The sequence below is a fragment of the Haemorhous mexicanus genome, chromosome 2 (genome assembly GCF_027477595.1).
Source record: "Haemorhous mexicanus isolate bHaeMex1 chromosome 2, bHaeMex1.pri, whole genome shotgun sequence".
Classification (NCBI taxonomy): domain Eukaryota; kingdom Metazoa; phylum Chordata; class Aves; order Passeriformes; family Fringillidae; genus Haemorhous; species Haemorhous mexicanus.
The window spans coordinates 89,056,391-89,074,099 of record NC_082342.1 but is presented as its reverse complement, the minus strand read 5'-3'; the positions used below and the strand labels follow the sequence as shown (position 1 = coordinate 89,074,099).

At 42.2% G+C, this 17,709-nt stretch overlaps 1 protein-coding gene across 6 annotated transcripts in view; it reads left to right on the top strand.

The window, feature by feature from the left end:
* The window catches only part of JADE3 (jade family PHD finger 3), a 65,565-nt gene extending 54,470 nt beyond the window's left edge, over window positions 1–11,095 (top strand). For all 6 annotated transcript variants that reach the window (XM_059839420.1, XM_059839415.1, XM_059839419.1 and 3 more), the window contains 4 exons: window positions 3,182–3,298; window positions 3,762–4,235; window positions 5,947–6,064; window positions 7,627–11,095. In XM_059839420.1, coding sequence (XP_059695403.1) covers window positions 3,182–3,298; window positions 3,762–4,235; window positions 5,947–6,064; window positions 7,627–8,519 — 1,602 coding nt within the window. In that variant the 3' untranslated portion in view covers window positions 8,520–11,095. The remainder of the gene's footprint in view (window positions 1–3,181; window positions 3,299–3,761; window positions 4,236–5,946; window positions 6,065–7,626) is intronic.
* Window positions 11,096–17,709: the final 6,614 nt, after the last annotated feature.

The window sequence follows — 17,709 nt, the reverse complement described above, 5'->3', positions numbered from 1 at the left end:
GGCAATTGCTACATGTTATGGCAGATGAATAATTTCTGCCTTGGAATGGGAGTTCTTGGGGGATGAAAAGGTTGGCTTCCGATCTCTGGATCCCTTGTGAGCAGCAAAGTTCAAACGGACTTTGCCTTGACTCCTCTCTGCAGAAACATGCAGGTGGCACAAGGCCAGTATAAATAAATTGCACCTGACTCTGTAAGTGCCTCTTTGGGCTTTTACAAAGTGGGGTAGTATCAACAGTCAGCATTACAAGCTGAATGAACAGTATTTCCAATATAAATGTTTCCTGACCTTATGAGTCTCCTCTGGGGAAGGAGCAGAGAGAATATTTAAGGGGGCAGAAAGGGACAAGGAAAATGTGTCAATTCCCAGCTCCTGCTGGGAAGTCCAGTGGAAAGCTGATATTACTTAGTCTCCAGAAAAAAGTCATTGTAGATTCTGATTTTTTTTGAAAAGAATATAGACAACCTGACACATTGATACAATCCCTTGATTCCTAAGAAAAGTCTCGTCTCTCAGTGTAGTGGTAACAATCAATCTTTGTACAATATTGTTGCAGAAATATCTGTGCAACTTGTAACCAGCTGTTCTGAGCTTGGTCAAGTTAGGTTCATGAAAGTTTGTTTCATTCTGGAAGCTAAAAAACTACATTTGATGGTACTGAAGAGTACTGACCATGATTTTGTTGAGCTACTCAGGCATTCCACGGACAGTCTTGTTACTTTTCCACCAACTTATAGGAAGGCCACAAGAGGTTGAATTGTTAGCCTTGTCTGTCTCATGAGTGCATCATGTATTGCCTGACTTTTCTTCTTTAAAACCTGAACCTTCTGAAGCATCTCAGTGTCTTCCTAATGAAGACTTTTGGAAATGCCATGCACTCAGTATATTCTGGAAGACGTGGGCTTGCACTTGGCAGATGAGAGAGGGAAGTACTGTAACAAACATTATCTTATTTGAGTCCATTTATGTCATTAATTCATGAACTATTGGTCATCTTTTTCTAATGTGGAAATGATGAACCAAGTAATCTCTTGCAAAGCTGTTCTTTCCACCTACTTAAATGATCCTTAAAGCAATGCATGATAAGGAGAGAGTAACAAAAATATTCTGAGCATAGCAACTGTGACTTAGCACTGCTATCTTTGGATAAGTCTACCTCACTGAGGAGGTCTGCTGAAGGAAAGCTTTTCATCCATAGGGATTAAACAGGTTTTAAAATGAATATGTGCATCAAGTGATTGATGATGTACCTCCAAAGGGAAGCTAAAAAATTCTGCTTTGTCTACTGGCTCTTGTAAAGTTGCCAGTTTAATTATCACATGTTAAATTAATTCATCCAACCCAGATTTTCCTGGGTGTCTCTTACTGTATATTTAATCTATGAAAATTACTATAACATAATGTTCTTAAAGTTTTCTAGAAAAACAAAATAATTGTTGTTCAAATCTCACCCTTAACTGCTTTTTTTAGCAATCAGCTTTCTTCTGGCCTCACAGTGACACAGAGCATGACCTAGGAACTCCTTTCTTTGAATTCTTAAGTTTGACCCCTTTGAGAAGAAGCCCATATTCCTACCACAGGAAATACAGGTCTGCTCTATTCTGAATTATTTTTAGAAAGTGTGGCATATCAGAATAGTATCAGCATTGTGGTTTTGGTTCAGCCAGGTAGCCCTCCAAGGCACACAACTGCTGAATTCAAAAAATGTTGTGGAAGTGTCAAAATCCAAGCTTTTGGAGGCTGGTGTTTTTGGGACAATTATCCCACTGAAATATTCTGCCATGTGCCATTCTCATACTGGCCCAGTTCTGCATGTTAGTCATTCAGAGCTGGCCAAGTTTTTGTTTCTGTGCTTGGATAAATCCTGTCAGGATTGGCTGAGGGATGTCTACAGATATAGATATATCTGTTTCGGTTTCCAAATCATAGAGGAAACTCCTCTTTTCCCTGTATAGACAACAGGCAACTGAGAAACTTCTATCACAAGGGATATGAGGAAGTTAATATAATAAAGAATAGGAAAAACTATTCTGTCTATATATGGGGTTTTTTTCCTTTCTTTTAGTAATATCTGTAATCTGGTCTACCAGAGACAAATTTATCATCCAGACTAAGTCTGTGAAAACTAGCACAAGACAATATATACTGCTTTGTAATAAGAGAAGTTTGTTGTTTTTTTACTCAAATTATATTTGATACAGTCCATAGTTAGGACAGTGTATTAGGATTATCTCTTGTGGTGGGAGTGCTCAGTGGAGAGGCAGAGCTGGGAGGCAAGGCTTTCCCTGGCTGCTGACTGATAGATCTGGTTCTGTCCCAAATATTGACTTGACAGAAGTAGATACTGTAGCAGATCAAGGGATTTTATAGAAGGAACTTTTCAGGAAAGTGTTCCTGTTTTGTTCTGAGGGGCTTGTATTTTGGCATTTTTTAAGTTAGATCTGTAAAAGCAGTACAGAGGGGGAAGAAAACAAAAAAAAAAAAAAACACAAGGGAATGGATGTAAATAAACTTAGAGTAACACTTGCTGCAGTCTCTCAACTGGTAGTGGTTTAGGAATGGTATTCCCCAATTTAGTGTTCCCACTGAAGCACTTCGAACTATGCACCACTTCCCCCTCCCTTGCACTAGGCTGGAGAGGGGATTTGGAGGCACAAATGGTAAGAATCATGGATCAAGAAAAGAAGAATTTATTGGAAGCAGCAATGAAGAAAAGCAAACAGTAAGAGCTGCAATATCAGTAACAGAGCCAGTGCTACCCAACCACTGGGTTCACACCACACTTACCTGACCAGAAGAGAGCCCTTCCCCCCACTCAGAAAATGATGTGAGCTCTGGTGTAGAATAACCTCTGGGTCCTAGCCATGCTCCCTCTTGGCTACTGCAAAAATTTACCCTGTCCTGGCTGGAATCAGGACTTTGGTTCATAACAAGGGCATGCTGTAGGTGCCTCAAATGTTTTGAATAATTGCAACTTTGAGTCACCAGGTTAAACTGATAGTATTCCACACTATTGGCTGTGGGATCTTTTGGGGTCCCTTTCTGAGAAGTATGAGTACATGAAGATCTTGCTGCAAGAGAAATGAATGGATGGCTTTCTTCTTCTGATATAAACGGAGAGCTTGTTTGGGTTTTTTTCCCCTTTGATAACTGTTTTCTGTGCTGCTTTTTTTCTTTACAGGTTAGTATTGCTTGCCCAGAAAGGATGGAGCCAATCACAAAGGTGTCTCACATTCCACCAAGTCGATGGGCTCTAGTGTGTAGTTTATGCAAACTGAAAACTGGTGCTTGCATTCAGGTATGTACTTGTCCCATAGTGACTCTGCAGGGGTGAATCTGTCAGAAGGGCAATTTTGGTTTTGCATTTTGTTCTTCCTGTGTTCAGAGATGCTTTACAATGGAGGTGGCTGTTGGATAGGTGTCTGCTTCATAGCCATTTACTGTCAAATTAGTTGACTAGACAGAAGAATTAGTCTGGGTTGCCATCTTTTGAATAAGGCCAAAGTGTTTAATAGCCACTACTGTGTGTATCAAAGATGAACAGAAAACTTCCACTGAACGCTCTGCAAACAAGAAAATACTATATTAGGTAACACCAACTTCAAAGGGATCAATATTTTTAAGAATGTGTAGGAAGTTGGTTTTGGTAGGGATGGATTTTCATGTAGTTGAGGTAGTTATGTCCTTTTTTTCTAGTTTGCTGCTACTGTTAGTAATTGAGTAATTAGTAATTGAGGCTTTTTGTTTTATTTTGTCTGCAGTGCTCTGTGAAAAGCTGCATCACTGCCTTTCATGTCACCTGTGCCTTTGAGCATAGCTTAGAGATGAAGACTATCCTGGATGATGGGGATGAAGTCAAGTTCAAGTCGTACTGTCTAAAGCACAGCAAGAACAAACAGAATTCGCTGCCTGATGTTGAGGAGCACCCCAAGAGCATGTCAGAGCAGAAGCAAACAGAGAGTGAGAAAACAAGCCTGCGAGCCCAAAAACTCCGAGAGCTGGAAGAAGAGTTTTATTCACTAGTAAAAGTGGAGGATGTTGCAGCAGAGCTGGGCCTTCCTAAACTTGCTGTAGACTTTATCTACAATTACTGGAAATTAAAGCGAAAAAGTAACTTTAACAAACCATTGTTTCCTCCCAAGGAGGATGAAGAAAATGGCTTGGTGCAGCCAAAAGAAGATAGCATTCATACTCGCATGAGGATGTTCATGCATTTAAGGCAGGACCTAGAGAGGGTAAGAATTAACTTGTAAAGTTTTGAAAAACTATTTGCAGGTGAGCAAGGTGGATGAAAGTGAGAATGGGGAAAGCAAAGATAATTTTAAAAAATACTAATTTAAAAAATAATAAAAGTAAGGCCTTGAACTCCAGTCTTTTGATATGCTGCACTGCCTGCTGCAGAGACTTTCAGGAGCTGCCTCTCAGTCTAGTGAAAGATCCAAGGTGAAAGCAGTGCTTCCTGACTTGCTTAAAGGTTATTCCTTTATGTGTATTAAGATGCATATTTCTATGCATAATGGACATATTTGGTAATTGACTATATAACTTCAGCTTCAGTAGAGTAAATGTTTAAAAAAATGAAGAAATTTATTTGACCCACTGTAGTAGTAGTAGTTAGTGATACAGATTAAATGAGAAAAAAATGTTACTTTTATTAAACAAAAAATAAGAGTAAGGCTTGTTACCCCTTGGAGGCTGCCTGTTAGGTTGGCCTGTTGGGTAGGAGTTACCTGCAATTTCCAATTGCTTAGAAGTAGGTAGTGAATGTAAAAAGGTAATAAAATAAATGTGATGAGGAGAGGGGAAGTAAAAGCAGAAGAGAGGTAATAGTGTGGTAAGGAAAGGGGAAGCAATATTGTGGAGGGAACAACATCAAGATACAGGAAGATTGTTGGAGCCAAGATTAGCACTTGTCATTGTAACTCTTGCCTTTAATCTATCATAATTAATTTCAGATCTTTTCCAGGACTGCTTTACATATGGAAGCATACTTTAAGAAAAAATATAAAACCCATAACATGGAGGGTTGGTATTTGGGGGTGGGATTTTTTTATTTTTCAAGAGACCATGTCAGGCTTTTTGTTTGATAAATGTTTGGTTTGCATCAAATATTGTTGAAATTGATGTACTTATTCTGAGTGGAGGGGATTCATAATTTGAAATGCCTGTTTCCAAGTTTCTGAACTTCTTGTGCCACAAGATTTTCTATTCTGTTATATCTTGGGATAAATATAAATTTGGGAAACTTGGAATTTTGCTTCTAGGTAAAGAGATTCCAGTTCTGAACTGATGGAACAGAGTGCTAGGGAAAGTTTATTTGGCAGATACCTTTCAACTAGCCGCTACGCTGTTTCTGTTTTGAAAGCACTTTTAGGTGTTTATTAAGAACTTCCAATGTCTCTTACTCTTTTGCCTTAAGTGGAAATTTTGCTATTAACTCAAACAAGTAGAATCGTGTAGAACTGAATCAGAATGGTTTGGGTTGGAAGGGACCTTAAAGACCCTCTAGTTCCAACACTCCTGCCATGGACAGGGACGCCATCCATGAGACCAGGTTGCTCAAAGCCCCATCCACACTTCAGGGATGGGGCCTCCACAACTTCTCTGGGCATCCTGTTGCAGTGTCTCACTATAAACAATCTCTTCTTTATGCCCAGTGTAAACTTACCCTCCTTCAGTTCAAAAACATTACCTCCTTTTCTGTCTCAAGATGCTCTGGTCTCTCTGTCTTTCTTACAATCCCTTTTCATATAAGGAAAAACTGCAGTGAGGTCTCTCCAGAGCTTTCTCTTTTCCAGGCTGAACATTTTTTTAATAGTTAGGTATGTTCAGTAATATTCACAAGAACTTTACCAAGGGATTTTGCACGTAATGTTGATACAATTTGTGAACTATGTCTGGATTTATTTTCTTATTGCCTTTTAAGTCTCCTGTATTCTTCCGTAGGTAAGAAATCTCTGCTACATGGTAAGCAGGAGAGAGAAACTTAAGTTGTCCCACAGTAAAGTACATGAACAGGTCTTCAACTTGCAAGTCCAACTCATTAATCAGGAAATTGCTGCAGGTAATCATATAAACGTAAAATATTTATAAATCCTGTCTGTATTTAAACTAAAGCAGTGTATTCTCTTTATGTTCCTGGTTAGTGCTTTTAACATATGAAAATGCCTTTAAGAATTTTCTTAAAGTGCATAGTCAATCAAAGTAGCAACACAGAACTCCATATTTGCTTAAAATATTTACTTGAATATTTCTTTATTTTGTGGCTGTTTCTGGTGTATGCCTATTGCTTATAACTGTGGCATCCAGATAGCAGAAATGAGCTGCTGGTGATCTCTAGGTTTTTGCACTGTTGGGCTGCTGGTGTGTGGCACTGGTTCCCCACAGCAAGCTCTACCCCGCTGGTTGGTTCTCCAGCTGAGACTTTTTTGCTTGCTGTCACCAGTTGGTTCCTTCAGGCAAGACAAAGAGTGACTGATGGGAATTGCTGCTGTTCTCATGTGCCTTGTGCACGTCATGAGCAGCGCAGATTTCTTAGCTTGCCATCTACATTTGCTCTCCTTCCTTCTAAAAGAGTTTAAGTACTCTGGGTATTAATAGGGACTAGTATTTGCTCTCCTTCCTTCTAAAAGAGTTTAAGTACTCTGGGTATTAATAGGGACTAGTAACTGTTTGGGAATGCTGAGGTGCCAAGCCCCACTCTGTCCTTCGCATTTACAGCAACTTTTTAAAATAAGGAACACAGCATTTGGAAAGAGGAAGAGCATACTCGTACCAGTGTAGTTAGTGGGATTTCTTTTTTGGTAGGAAAGGCAGCTGGTTGTTTTTGTGTGAAATTATGATCTCTCTGGTCTGTCGAGATACATACTTGGCCAGTTTAGGTTGAAATCTTTGTGGTTTTTTTCCTCTGTCCCTGAAACATGGATATGTTTTGTTAGTACTGATAAGGGTTTGCTTTTTTAAACTGTTTTAGATCAGACTAGTACTTTATGGAGCAGTGGCACTCTGAAGCTCCTTACTTTTGTGTAAATGCATGTTATTAGAAATGCCTAATAAGTTTATTTAATACCTTTACAAATACAAGTGGCTTTTTAATACTTATTATAGTAGCTTGATTTTTGCAGTAGGCACTGTATGCGTGTATTACCGCAAACAACTCATATGTTGAGGTAAAAAGACTTTTAAAGCTTAGAGAATTTTATAATTCAAAGCAGAGAGTTGAACCAAGTCCAAATTGAAACTCAGTTTGAAGCATTGTTTTTTCTTCATCCAAAACCGAATATGAACCTTTTTAACAGCTTTGTTGGAACAACTTCAGTCATATCTCAAAACTGGTTCAATTCACTGGCTTAAAGCCCCGTAAAAAAGGCACATTGTTGTTTTTAATGGAAATATTTAAATGCTTACCTAAATTCCAAAGCGGTGGATAATTTGGAACAGTTTGGTTATCCCAACTTCTCCTTAGTGTCCTAAAATAATTTTACACTAATTATTTGCAAATGCTTCTTACTGTTGCATGACCATATAATGGATTATAAAGCTTGTTATGGATGGCAAAAGAAATTACGCTTGTTAAAAAAAGCCTTTTTTCTTTTTCTTCTGCTTCCTCACCTCTTTCTCCTGTAGGCCATACCCTGACAAGTGCACTAGAGAACACACTGTTCTACCCACCTCCCAGGATCACCCTGAAGTTAAAAATGCCCAAATCAGCATTGGGAGACTGCAAAAATAACTCGCTGAAGCCTGGCAACAGACCGCTTTCTCCTGACAACAACAGCACTGTTTACAGCAAACGGAGTGTGCCAATGTCAAAGGAATCGTTTGAAATTAAAGCCAAATCTTATGCCAGGTATCAGCACGACAGCAGAAGTAATGGGTTGCTGGCGGGGATCGGCAAGCCTCGGAGCGAGGCAAAGGATTCTGGTCCCACGCAACTGATGGAGTTTCACCGGGGCCAGCCTTCTGGGAAGCCTTTAGCGCTCCAGGCTGCTTTACATGGACAGTCTTCCATTGGGAACGGGCGGGTGCAGCAGGAGAACTCAAGGCTGGTGTCCAAATCCAATGGTCTGATGGGCAGGGCTGGAGATGTGAGCCAGAGAGACAGCTCTAGCCAGACGTCCTACGAACAAGAGTCCGTGCTCACGGCTCACTTGGCCAGCCAGAGTGGATTCCGCAAATCCACCATAGAACATTTCAGCCGGTCCTTTAAAGAGGCTACCAACAGTCTGGTGAGGACCACGGAAGATCTCCGGTGCTGTGAAAAACCAACGAGAAGACTTGCAACAAAAGATCGCTTGTGGAGCAAGCAGACACTTGAAGGTGCTCCATACCAGGACAATGATGGGTACTGTCCTGACTTAGAGTTGAGTGACTCTGAAGCAGAAAGTGATGAAAACAAAGAACAAGTGAGGTTAAGACGAAGTAGCTCAGAGAGAGAAAGCCCAAGTAAGGACTTTGGAAGAGACTGTCACAATAGAAACAAAAAGAATATGATATCTCACAGTTCGGTACAAAGGTGATTAGAAGCCCCCACGGGGTAATTCAGCCTTTATGTATTCCGGTGTACCAGTGCAAAGCTCAGCATCAAAAGGTTCCAGAAAATAGTCTAGGACCTATTTAGGAAGAGCTGCAGTAGGGGATGGGGGAGGGGAGAGAAATCAGAGTAGTTTTGTTCAACTGTGAATTGGTTTGCAGTCTTTGTAAGGTTAGCTCAGTTATCCACAGTCATGGAAATTGTGTGTTTTGTCAGAGGGTAACATCTGGGAGAGCACAAAGCGGTTGATTGTGCAAAAATTCAGGAAACTGCTTCCCCCTTGCCAGCTTAAGTGCAAGGCACCGTGTTCATGTGGAGGCAGTGTCATGGTGGTGGACAGGTGTTGAAGAAGTCCTTGCATTGTTCTAAGGTGTTGCAAGAGACTGCAAACGGAGACACTGAAACTGCGCTGTTATGGCACCTGCAGTGTGGCTTTGATCCAGCAGTGCACTTGCGGATGTGTTAGGAAGTTAAGCACGTGAAAAGTCCTGCTGGTTTCCCCCGGGAGCGTTTGTGCTCAGCTATCTGAGCACATGCCGGTGTGCTCTGCTGGATCAGGCCCAAAGTGACTACTAAGTGATGATCCCCTTCTGCAGGAGGCTATGAACTGCAGTGGCGTTTTCAGGCTCCCTGCAGAGGGTGGAAGCAGGAGTTGCTGGCGCTGCCAAACTAGCTGACCTCTAGATGCACCCCCCATTCCCTGCTTTTGCTGAAGGTTGTGTTTCTCTTCACAATAATTCGCTTATTTTGTAAATATACGACTTCTAGTACTTCAGTTTTTTTAATCTCTGTACATAGATGCTTGTTGTGGGATGCACTTGTAAATATTTTACCCAGCTAACAAGTACAGATGGCTAGTTTTGTGGATAGTGTTTACAAAAGTAGATGTACTACTTCAAAGAAAAATGCTATTTAACACTTACATTTAGGCAATCACCGGTGATGCCAGGTTCCTCTTGAAACTGAGATTTCATATCCAGAGGTGTTTTTACCTGGTATTTTTAAAGTCAGCTGAATTAGAAATAATTGTAGCTGAATTTTGTTTTTTCAGGTGCAAATTTTCAACCCTAGTTGCCTGAACACAGGCATAGGAGTCTTCTGGCATCTAGGTCTGTAAAATTTTAGCCAGTCATCATTTAGATTATGATGGTTTAATTAAAGATGGGTTTTTTTTTAATTCCTGAAAATCTACTATTTTATTGCGCTGCTTTTCAACCTCTGGATCAGTTGCTGTTTCCCAGTCTAACACATTTTTTGTATGTCCTTTAAAATCTGCAGTTGTTAAATAGTGATTACATTTCAGCCAGTACTGACTGAGGAGTCGAAAAGAGAAGGGAATGAATCCCTTTTTGTTTGTTTCAAAGACAGGGGATTTCTGTTTGAATGCAAACTAACTTGTTTTACAGATGGCGTTGTGTTGATCAACAGAGCTACTGCACTATTTTTGTCTGAAATGCTGTACATTTCATAAACACGCAACATCCTCTGTCCCCACATCACTGGCTGAAACGACCCACAGGTTGTGTAGGGCACGTTGTACAGCTCTGTTGAGGGTTGAGTTTTGTCTACAAACAAAAAGGTGTTCCCCCCACACTGTGAAGATAACTGTGCAGGATCTGAACAGCAACTCAGTTTCGCTTCATAGTTTTAATTTATTGCTTTTAGGTTGGGAAATGGCAATGACAGTTTCAGATTTGTTTTAAACTTTGAAATCTCCCTAGCTGCAATAGGACTAGCAGGTCAGGGGCTGGAGGACTCTTCAGTAGTGAAATCATTTTAAAAAAGTATACTTGGCCAATCTGCTCTGTTTGCTTCATGCATCTTAATTTTTTATTTTTACTTTTTTTTTTTTTACTTCTTGATTTTATGTATATTTGTGTAATTGATCTTTCTAGAGCTGTATCTTCAAAATTATTTCTTTTTATGTAAATATGCAGTAGCAATTTAGGTTTCCACATATTTTATTTTTATGGGAAATGCTTTGTGTTCTAAGCCATGGGTCATTCAGAATAAGTAAACAAATGTCTGTTCATTTGTATTCTGGTTCTGATTCTCTTAGTTCTCCTTCGATATTTATTAGTAATCCTCTCTCACTGGCCATGAAATTTTATGAAGCTTTTGTTGGGAACACTTATCTGGGAGGTCAGCAAAGTGTTCATGTTATTTTGTGGCTGGAAGCATATGACAGAAGAGAGGGAAAATGGTGCTTCAGCAAAACTCAGTGTTTCTGCTCTTCTGGGGTTATCAATTCTGTTGTTTCCAGTCTGGGCAATGGTTTTGCTAATTTTTACATGATTTTAATAGACATATGAAGGAGCCCTTGGTTATGTAGTTCTCAAGTATTGTCCCCAAAGTGCATTTGCTAGTTTTTATTGTGCGTTCGGTGGCTAACTGTTTGAAGTATTACCTCTTAACCTTATTTGTCAATTTTTTGTTGTGTTTTTGCATTTTGTTTTATATATATAAATATATATATATTCAATTTTCCAAGATGGACTCGGTCTTTTTCAGATGTCCCCTTTTTACAAGTACTTTTTCATTAAATTATGAAACTGCTAACAATATTTCCATTTGTTGTGATTTATTCAGGGCTTTACCCTCTGTGTCTGGCAGGTTGTAAAACTCATCAGTACTGTGTCCACCAGGAGTAAATGATTTCTGCCGATTTGGCAATACTTTAACAAGTTAAGTATCCAGGAAAACCCTTCCCCTTCAGCCTCCTAAAAAAGAGTCGCTGAGCACTAATTTGCTGTGTATAGCAAATAGTGCAAGCCTGGCTTTTGTTTCTGCCTAGCTGAGCAAATGTAACAGACCATTTGCTGTCCTGGCCTCCCTTTTCAATGTATTTGCTTATGCTGTAGTATGGCTGGTTTTCCCTGGTCGGACAAAGTGAGTTATAGAGGAAGAGCCATAGCCAGGCCTTCTGTCTGATCCCTCTTCTTGTACTTGCAGACGTGCGCAGCTGAACACCCACCAGCCTGCGTGCAAAGGACAGAGGGGGTCAGCACTGGGTTCCTGGTCAGCTTCACGTGGGTTTTACCTGACCTTCTGCTATAGTTCCCCCTGCTCCCACAGGCCAGTGCTGTGAGGTACCTTGCTGGCACAGAGGACCTGCTCCCTGGGCTAGAGCAGGGAAGAAGGCAAAATGAGAAGGTGGAAGGGGAGGTGCTGGGCTAGCTGCACAACTGATCGTAGCATCCCTCCTGCTCTGACTGGCTCTGCAGCTGGCAGCCTTCAAGAAGAATGGGATTTGCAATGTGGGTGTTGCAGGCAGCAGTGACCCTCCTGCCTGCGATGGCTCCGGCAGCAGCAGAGTGAGTCAAAGCTGAGCAGCCAGCAACACGCTTGTGGGGACTGGCTTAAGGACTGGAGTGACTGAGCAGGTGGCTCCAGGCAGGTTGGAGCTGTAGCTAAAGAAAGCCTGGGTGAAATGGAGCCCAAATCCCTCAGCTGAAAAGCAAGCAGGAGGTAAAAAAAGGGGAAAAGTCAGTAAAGCTGCAGACAGAAGGGAAGAAAAACCAGCACTATGAAGAAGCAGTTAGCGTTGGACTGTTTGTTGTTATTCAGGACCAGGATTTCTTCTTCCCTAAAGGCATCTTGCAACAGATACCAGCAACAGACTTCCTTATTGTGACCTTCTGACTGGTGGCTTCTAATTCCCTCTCCACAAACAGTCTTCTTGTGGCTGGGATGTAGGAAAGACAGGACCAAGGAAGGAGATTGGTGTCCCCATTAATTTGGAAACAGCTACTATTTGTTTGTAGTCTTTTCAAATAACTAAGTGCACTTGTTGATGGTAACGTGGGCCGAGGACTAAAGGCTGCACAGTGGTTCTGAGCATCATCATCTCTGTATTTATGTTATTTCTGTTTCTGCCCTAAAAGAAATGTTTCTCAGTTATAACTTGTGTGTATCACTTGTGGAATGTTCTCTTTGCACCACGAATCCCAAATGATTGAAGGAGAAATTGACAAGTGTATGGCTATTAAACATAAGCCTGAAACATTCCCTTGACTTTGATGTGGTCGCTCTGATGACCTGGCCTGGATGTGCAGGCTGTGCTGCAGACGCATGGTGTGGATGTGATACCTGGGAGGGAGCCCAAGCCTGCCTCTGTGAGCTGCGAAGGTAATCCAGTGAAACCACTCATTCTGATCTTGGGAATTTGGATGATCCCAGAACTTGTAAAGGTTTAGCACTGCAGGGAATTGACACATCTATTAAGAAAATAAGCTTTTGATGCGAATTAAGGAACAAAAGCTGCTTGCACAACTGGGGAGCTTGGCATGCAAGGGAAAAATACCGGGGAAGGGCAGAGATGGAAAACAATGAAGTGCCTCAATGTGGCTTCCTTAGGAAGAAGTGAGGACACACAGACTTCTGGGCTCTGGTTTCATGACAGATGCCTTGCTACTGCTGCTTCTGAACCTCCCTTTTACACCAGCTTCATGGCTGAACACTTCCCATTCCTGAGGTGAAACTGCAGTGTTTACCTCTTGCAGAGATGATTCTGGGATAACTGCTGTCAGGCTCTGCTCCTAACCAAGTGAGTGCATCTATTGGGATGTGGCAGGTGGATTAAAGTGACTGCAAGCACAGACTTCCGAAAGAAAATGTTACAAAGCAGTTGGGTAAGTTGGTTGAAAATAGCGGATGTGCATGACTGTTTCTGTTCCTCAAGTTCACCCCTCTGCAGAGAGCTTGGCTAAATTTGTGTGACCACGTGGTTGTAGGAGAAGCAGCTTTGCATATTTGCTCATTAATTTCCCTGCCTCTGTGTATGCAGCTTCCAGATAATCTTTCTTTTTCCAGCAGGCTTCTGTCTGGGACAGCCTCCTGGATCCACCTTGCCCTGCCCTTTCTCTGGGATTCTTCTTTTGTTTCAGGTTGGGCAGACCCTCCCTGCCTTCCATTGCTTTCTCAGCAGACTTGGAGCTGGATATCTGCCTCACCTTGGCTGATTAATCTGATATACATTGTTTTAAATCTCTGGGGAGGTTCCATAATGACACCTTCATGGTTTCTTTTGGCTTAAACGTCCTGAAGACATTTTTTTCCGGTTTCTGTTGTTTTTCCTCAGGTACTGCCCCACCTACCCTATCCCGAGGAAAGAGCACTGGGGAGCAGGACACAAGTTCCATAATAGTTCCAGAGTTGTTCTGCTCATAAAATCAGTGGGCCAGTGTCCTGAGGAAGAATTTAAAACTTTGCTCAACAGCAACATAAAAGGAAGGTGCCATCAAGAAATCTCCTGGTCATCTGAGAGCTCTTGAGCTTATGACAGACTTCAAGAGTAGTACCTATAAAAAATGTTACATGCCACTTGGGAAAATGGCTCTGGTTATACCTTGGGGAATGCAGGCCCTGGTGAGGGAATGAGTCATCTGATGGGGAAAAACACCTCTGGACTAGCCCACCCACTTCACCTGAAAACCCGCAGTGTCTGTTTGCATTCCTTTGTAGTTCCTTATCTCAGAAGGGTGGTGCTGAGTAGTTTGGGAACCCCTGGCACTGGCATTTTAGGCTCCATTTGCATCTGGTTGAATGGAACCTGACCAAAGCCCTTTCCCTCCTTAAAATTGGCTCAGCTATTGTTCTGTTGTCTCCTCTAAAATGAAGTAGGGGCATTGTTTCATCTTTTTCCTGATTAATCATTATACAACAAGCCAGACATCTCTCCTGGTTAAGGGAAGCACAGAGGCTGAAAAGCTGGATGAGCCAGGTGATGCAGATATTCAGAAGCAAGTTGTAGTTTACACTCTTTACAAATGGCCAGTACATAAACCAGACTCCTTAAATTGTCTGGTTGAACATCTTAAATTAAAGCTCTGTGAAGTCACCCTAAATCTGCAGTTAATTTGAAATTTAATTTTGATTTGGCCAGAGGAAGGATTTGCATGCCTGTAAGCTGCAAACACTGAAAGCACTGTTGCTAGATCAGTTATTTGAATGAAAGATGCTGCCTTTCCCTCAAGTCCTGGCTCTGTTGCATGACCTCTGTTGTGACTATAATTTTGCAGCTGCTAAAGCACATATCAATGCTCTTTTTTTTTTTATCCCGAGGCAAGCAAAATGCAAATCCAGGTCACATGGGGTGCAAAGACCAGAAAAGTAAGGCATTAATGAAAAACGTCTTGGCTGTGCTCCACTGAAGAATGCTTTCTGAAGCACCCTGTTGCCCAACTACTCCCAGTACAGAGCTGAGGTCTGGAGAGGCACAGGCTGGGAACTCCAGATTTGTGAGGCAGTTTCAGGCAGCAGAAACCTGCGCTTGTTGGTGCTCCCATGACAAAGAACTTGGAGGTGTAAGTGTGAAAGTGTGAGGGTGTTCATGAAGCACTGGGCAGGCTGGCTGCAGTGGGAAGGGCCACACATTTGCTTAAGCATTGTAATCTTAAGTTAGAGATGCTTTCTCATGAGCCTGTGGCCTGTACAGAAGGAATTGTGCTGAAAGAAGTCTTTGTAATAAACTGTAATAAGTAACAGGTACAATTGTCATTCTTGTGAAAACTGATTTTTAAAGGCTAAATACTTCAATATGACTTGATGGTGATTTGGTGCAATCCTTTGTGGAAAAGATTCCCTGTCTGAGATTCTTAATCCATTCTGCATTAACTTGTGTGACAGTGGTGTTAGATACATAAATTAGTCAATGGGCACAAATCTGCTGGTGCCACCTTCTCCCAAGCAGACATTTGCAAACAGGAAAATGGAGTACTTTGGCAAATGTTTTATCATGTTTAAATACACAACTGTGACCATCCAGACTAGTAAACAATTGAAACTTCTCAGCAGTTTGATCTCTTCCCGAGTTACCTGCTGCTTGCTAACAAATAAAACTTGATCTGGATACACAAGCCAGTTCCAAGAATTCTGCTTGGCTGCAAACAAGTGCATGGCAGTGCCAACTCAGCCTTTCCAGTGGACTGATGGCAGTGACTCATGTTTCTACCTCTGCTCTTGTGCAGTGTTTTTTGCTTGTCCCTCCATCTGTGCACCCCCAAATGCAGTATTATCTGCTAGTGGAGAATTCCCACATGCCCACTCTTGTTGCCCTAATGGATTTAACGGGCTTGCACCGAGGTAGTGGCTCCATGGCCCTTGGCACAGTCCCTGCTCTCAGTTGTACCTTGCCCATCTGCTGAGGTGGCCTGACACAGGCAGCTCTTGGGATACAGACAGCTGATACACAGCATTTGCACTTCACACCAGCCATGGATAAGGCCTAGAGCTCTCCCACCTTCAAGCAGGAAGGAGGACTCACAGTAGTAAGGAAGGATAAAGATAAGGATTGCTCTAAAGATGAAGAAATGGCAGGATCGGGCTCATAAAAGAAGACAAGAACAACAGCAACTTTCCAGGAATGAGCAGAAGTAAAACCCAGTCTCTATAGTGCCTGAAATAGTCCAGCACCTCTTCTTGCCTACAGTCATTGAGGGTGGGGGGATTTTTCCATCTCTGTGGTGCTCTGGGCTGTTCTCCAGAACTGCTGAGTGTTTCCTGACTGGCAAGAAGGGTAATATCTTCTGGCAGGCTGAGGGAATCTTCAGGCTGGGGGAGAGCTGTGACTTCCTCCTACAAGGCCTCCCACATCACAGATCTCCTCTTTGTGTTCTTCATGGCTGTAGATAAGTAAGAATTCCACTTCCCTGCTCCCTCCTACCATGTGGTATAAATGCTAAGCTACCAAGCATGTTCTGTGGAATCCATAGAGGTGCTGTGTTAGCTCCCTATCAGTCAGATTTGTCTACACAGTAGACTCTGCGGCTGGGAAGTTCCCAGTGGGAAGGCACAAGGCAGTACAATCTTTGGCAGCCACCTCTTCTGTGCTCTTCTCTCCCACGGTGAACTTGTACTGGCAGAAGACTTTATCTGATGCTCTCTGTGAAGGCACCCCACCATGGATTCCTCCCTGCTCTACCTTTCAACAAGCTTGGATTAGCCAATACAGAGAAGATGAAGCAGGGGTGCTGTCCCATGTAACTAGAGATCCAAGCTCCAAGCACATGGCACAGAGTTTGTGTTGTAACCCAGTGCTTACAGAAGCTGTTAATTTTCTCCCAAGGTGTGTGCCAGCACACAGGTTGTTTTGATGCCTCCAAACCATGCTGGCAAATGCTTAAGTCAGCAAGGAACAGAGACTGGCGAGGTGGGTTGAGGGTGTATCTCCTGTTGCTACTGGATTCAGTAAGCTCTTGCATTGTATCCCAAATGGCCTTGTAGTGTGCAAAAACAATGGCAGAGCAGTAAATGTGGCTAAGCTTTGTAAGAAGCAATAATTGTTCTTTATTGTACTTAATGAGTTCTTTGATTCTTTGCCTTTTTTTTTTTTCTTGAATCTTCTTTCCATCTTGTGGCACTTTTTTCCTGAATGTTTCTCTGTGTTGGTTGTTGCTAATAATTTGCTTGCCTTGGGTCTGAGATGAAATCCTGCTATTTGTTGTACATGCAGCAGTAGGACAGAAAGAGAAAGTAATTCAACGCCAAGCACTGAAGGAATACCATGGAAGCCTATAAAATAGAAGTCTAACTGCTCAGATAAGGTGACAATAAGTTAATGAACATCACATCAGTACTCCATCAGAAGAAGCCTACATGAAGCACGTGTTAGTAAGGTCATGTAGCCCACGAACTTTCCAAAGATACCCCTAATAGAAATAAATGGTAGCAAGTGAAGCCCAGGCTGTGACCAGCTGCTTTATGAATAAAGGCAACCAAATAAAAATATTCACCAGGAGACAATTGCTGCAAGGAGGGTGTATGATAAGGAACAGATAAAATCTCTAAGAGGAGCTGTGTGGGGACTACCTTCTAAAAGACCCTGCGGGGTGCTATGGGATCACTGGTGTGCAGTGCCCCTTGAAAAATGGGGCTGCTACATAAGCCAGCTGGAAACCAGAGTCTGGATGGGGAAGAGGTGAGCTTTGGAGCAGCTGAGTTAATTCTGGTTTGTGGGGACACAGCAGCAAGTCAGCCCATGCCTCCCTTGTGCTCCTGAGGTTCCAGGCGGAGACACACGAGGCCACTGAAGCCACTTGAAGCCACTTGAAGTCACTGATCCCTGTGGGGAACACCAATTCCAAGTCAAAAGGCAGTATGTCACGGGATGCTGAAGAGGAGACCTGGGATAAAAAAATACCCACTGCTTTGAGACTTGAGGCCTGGGAGATGTAGTG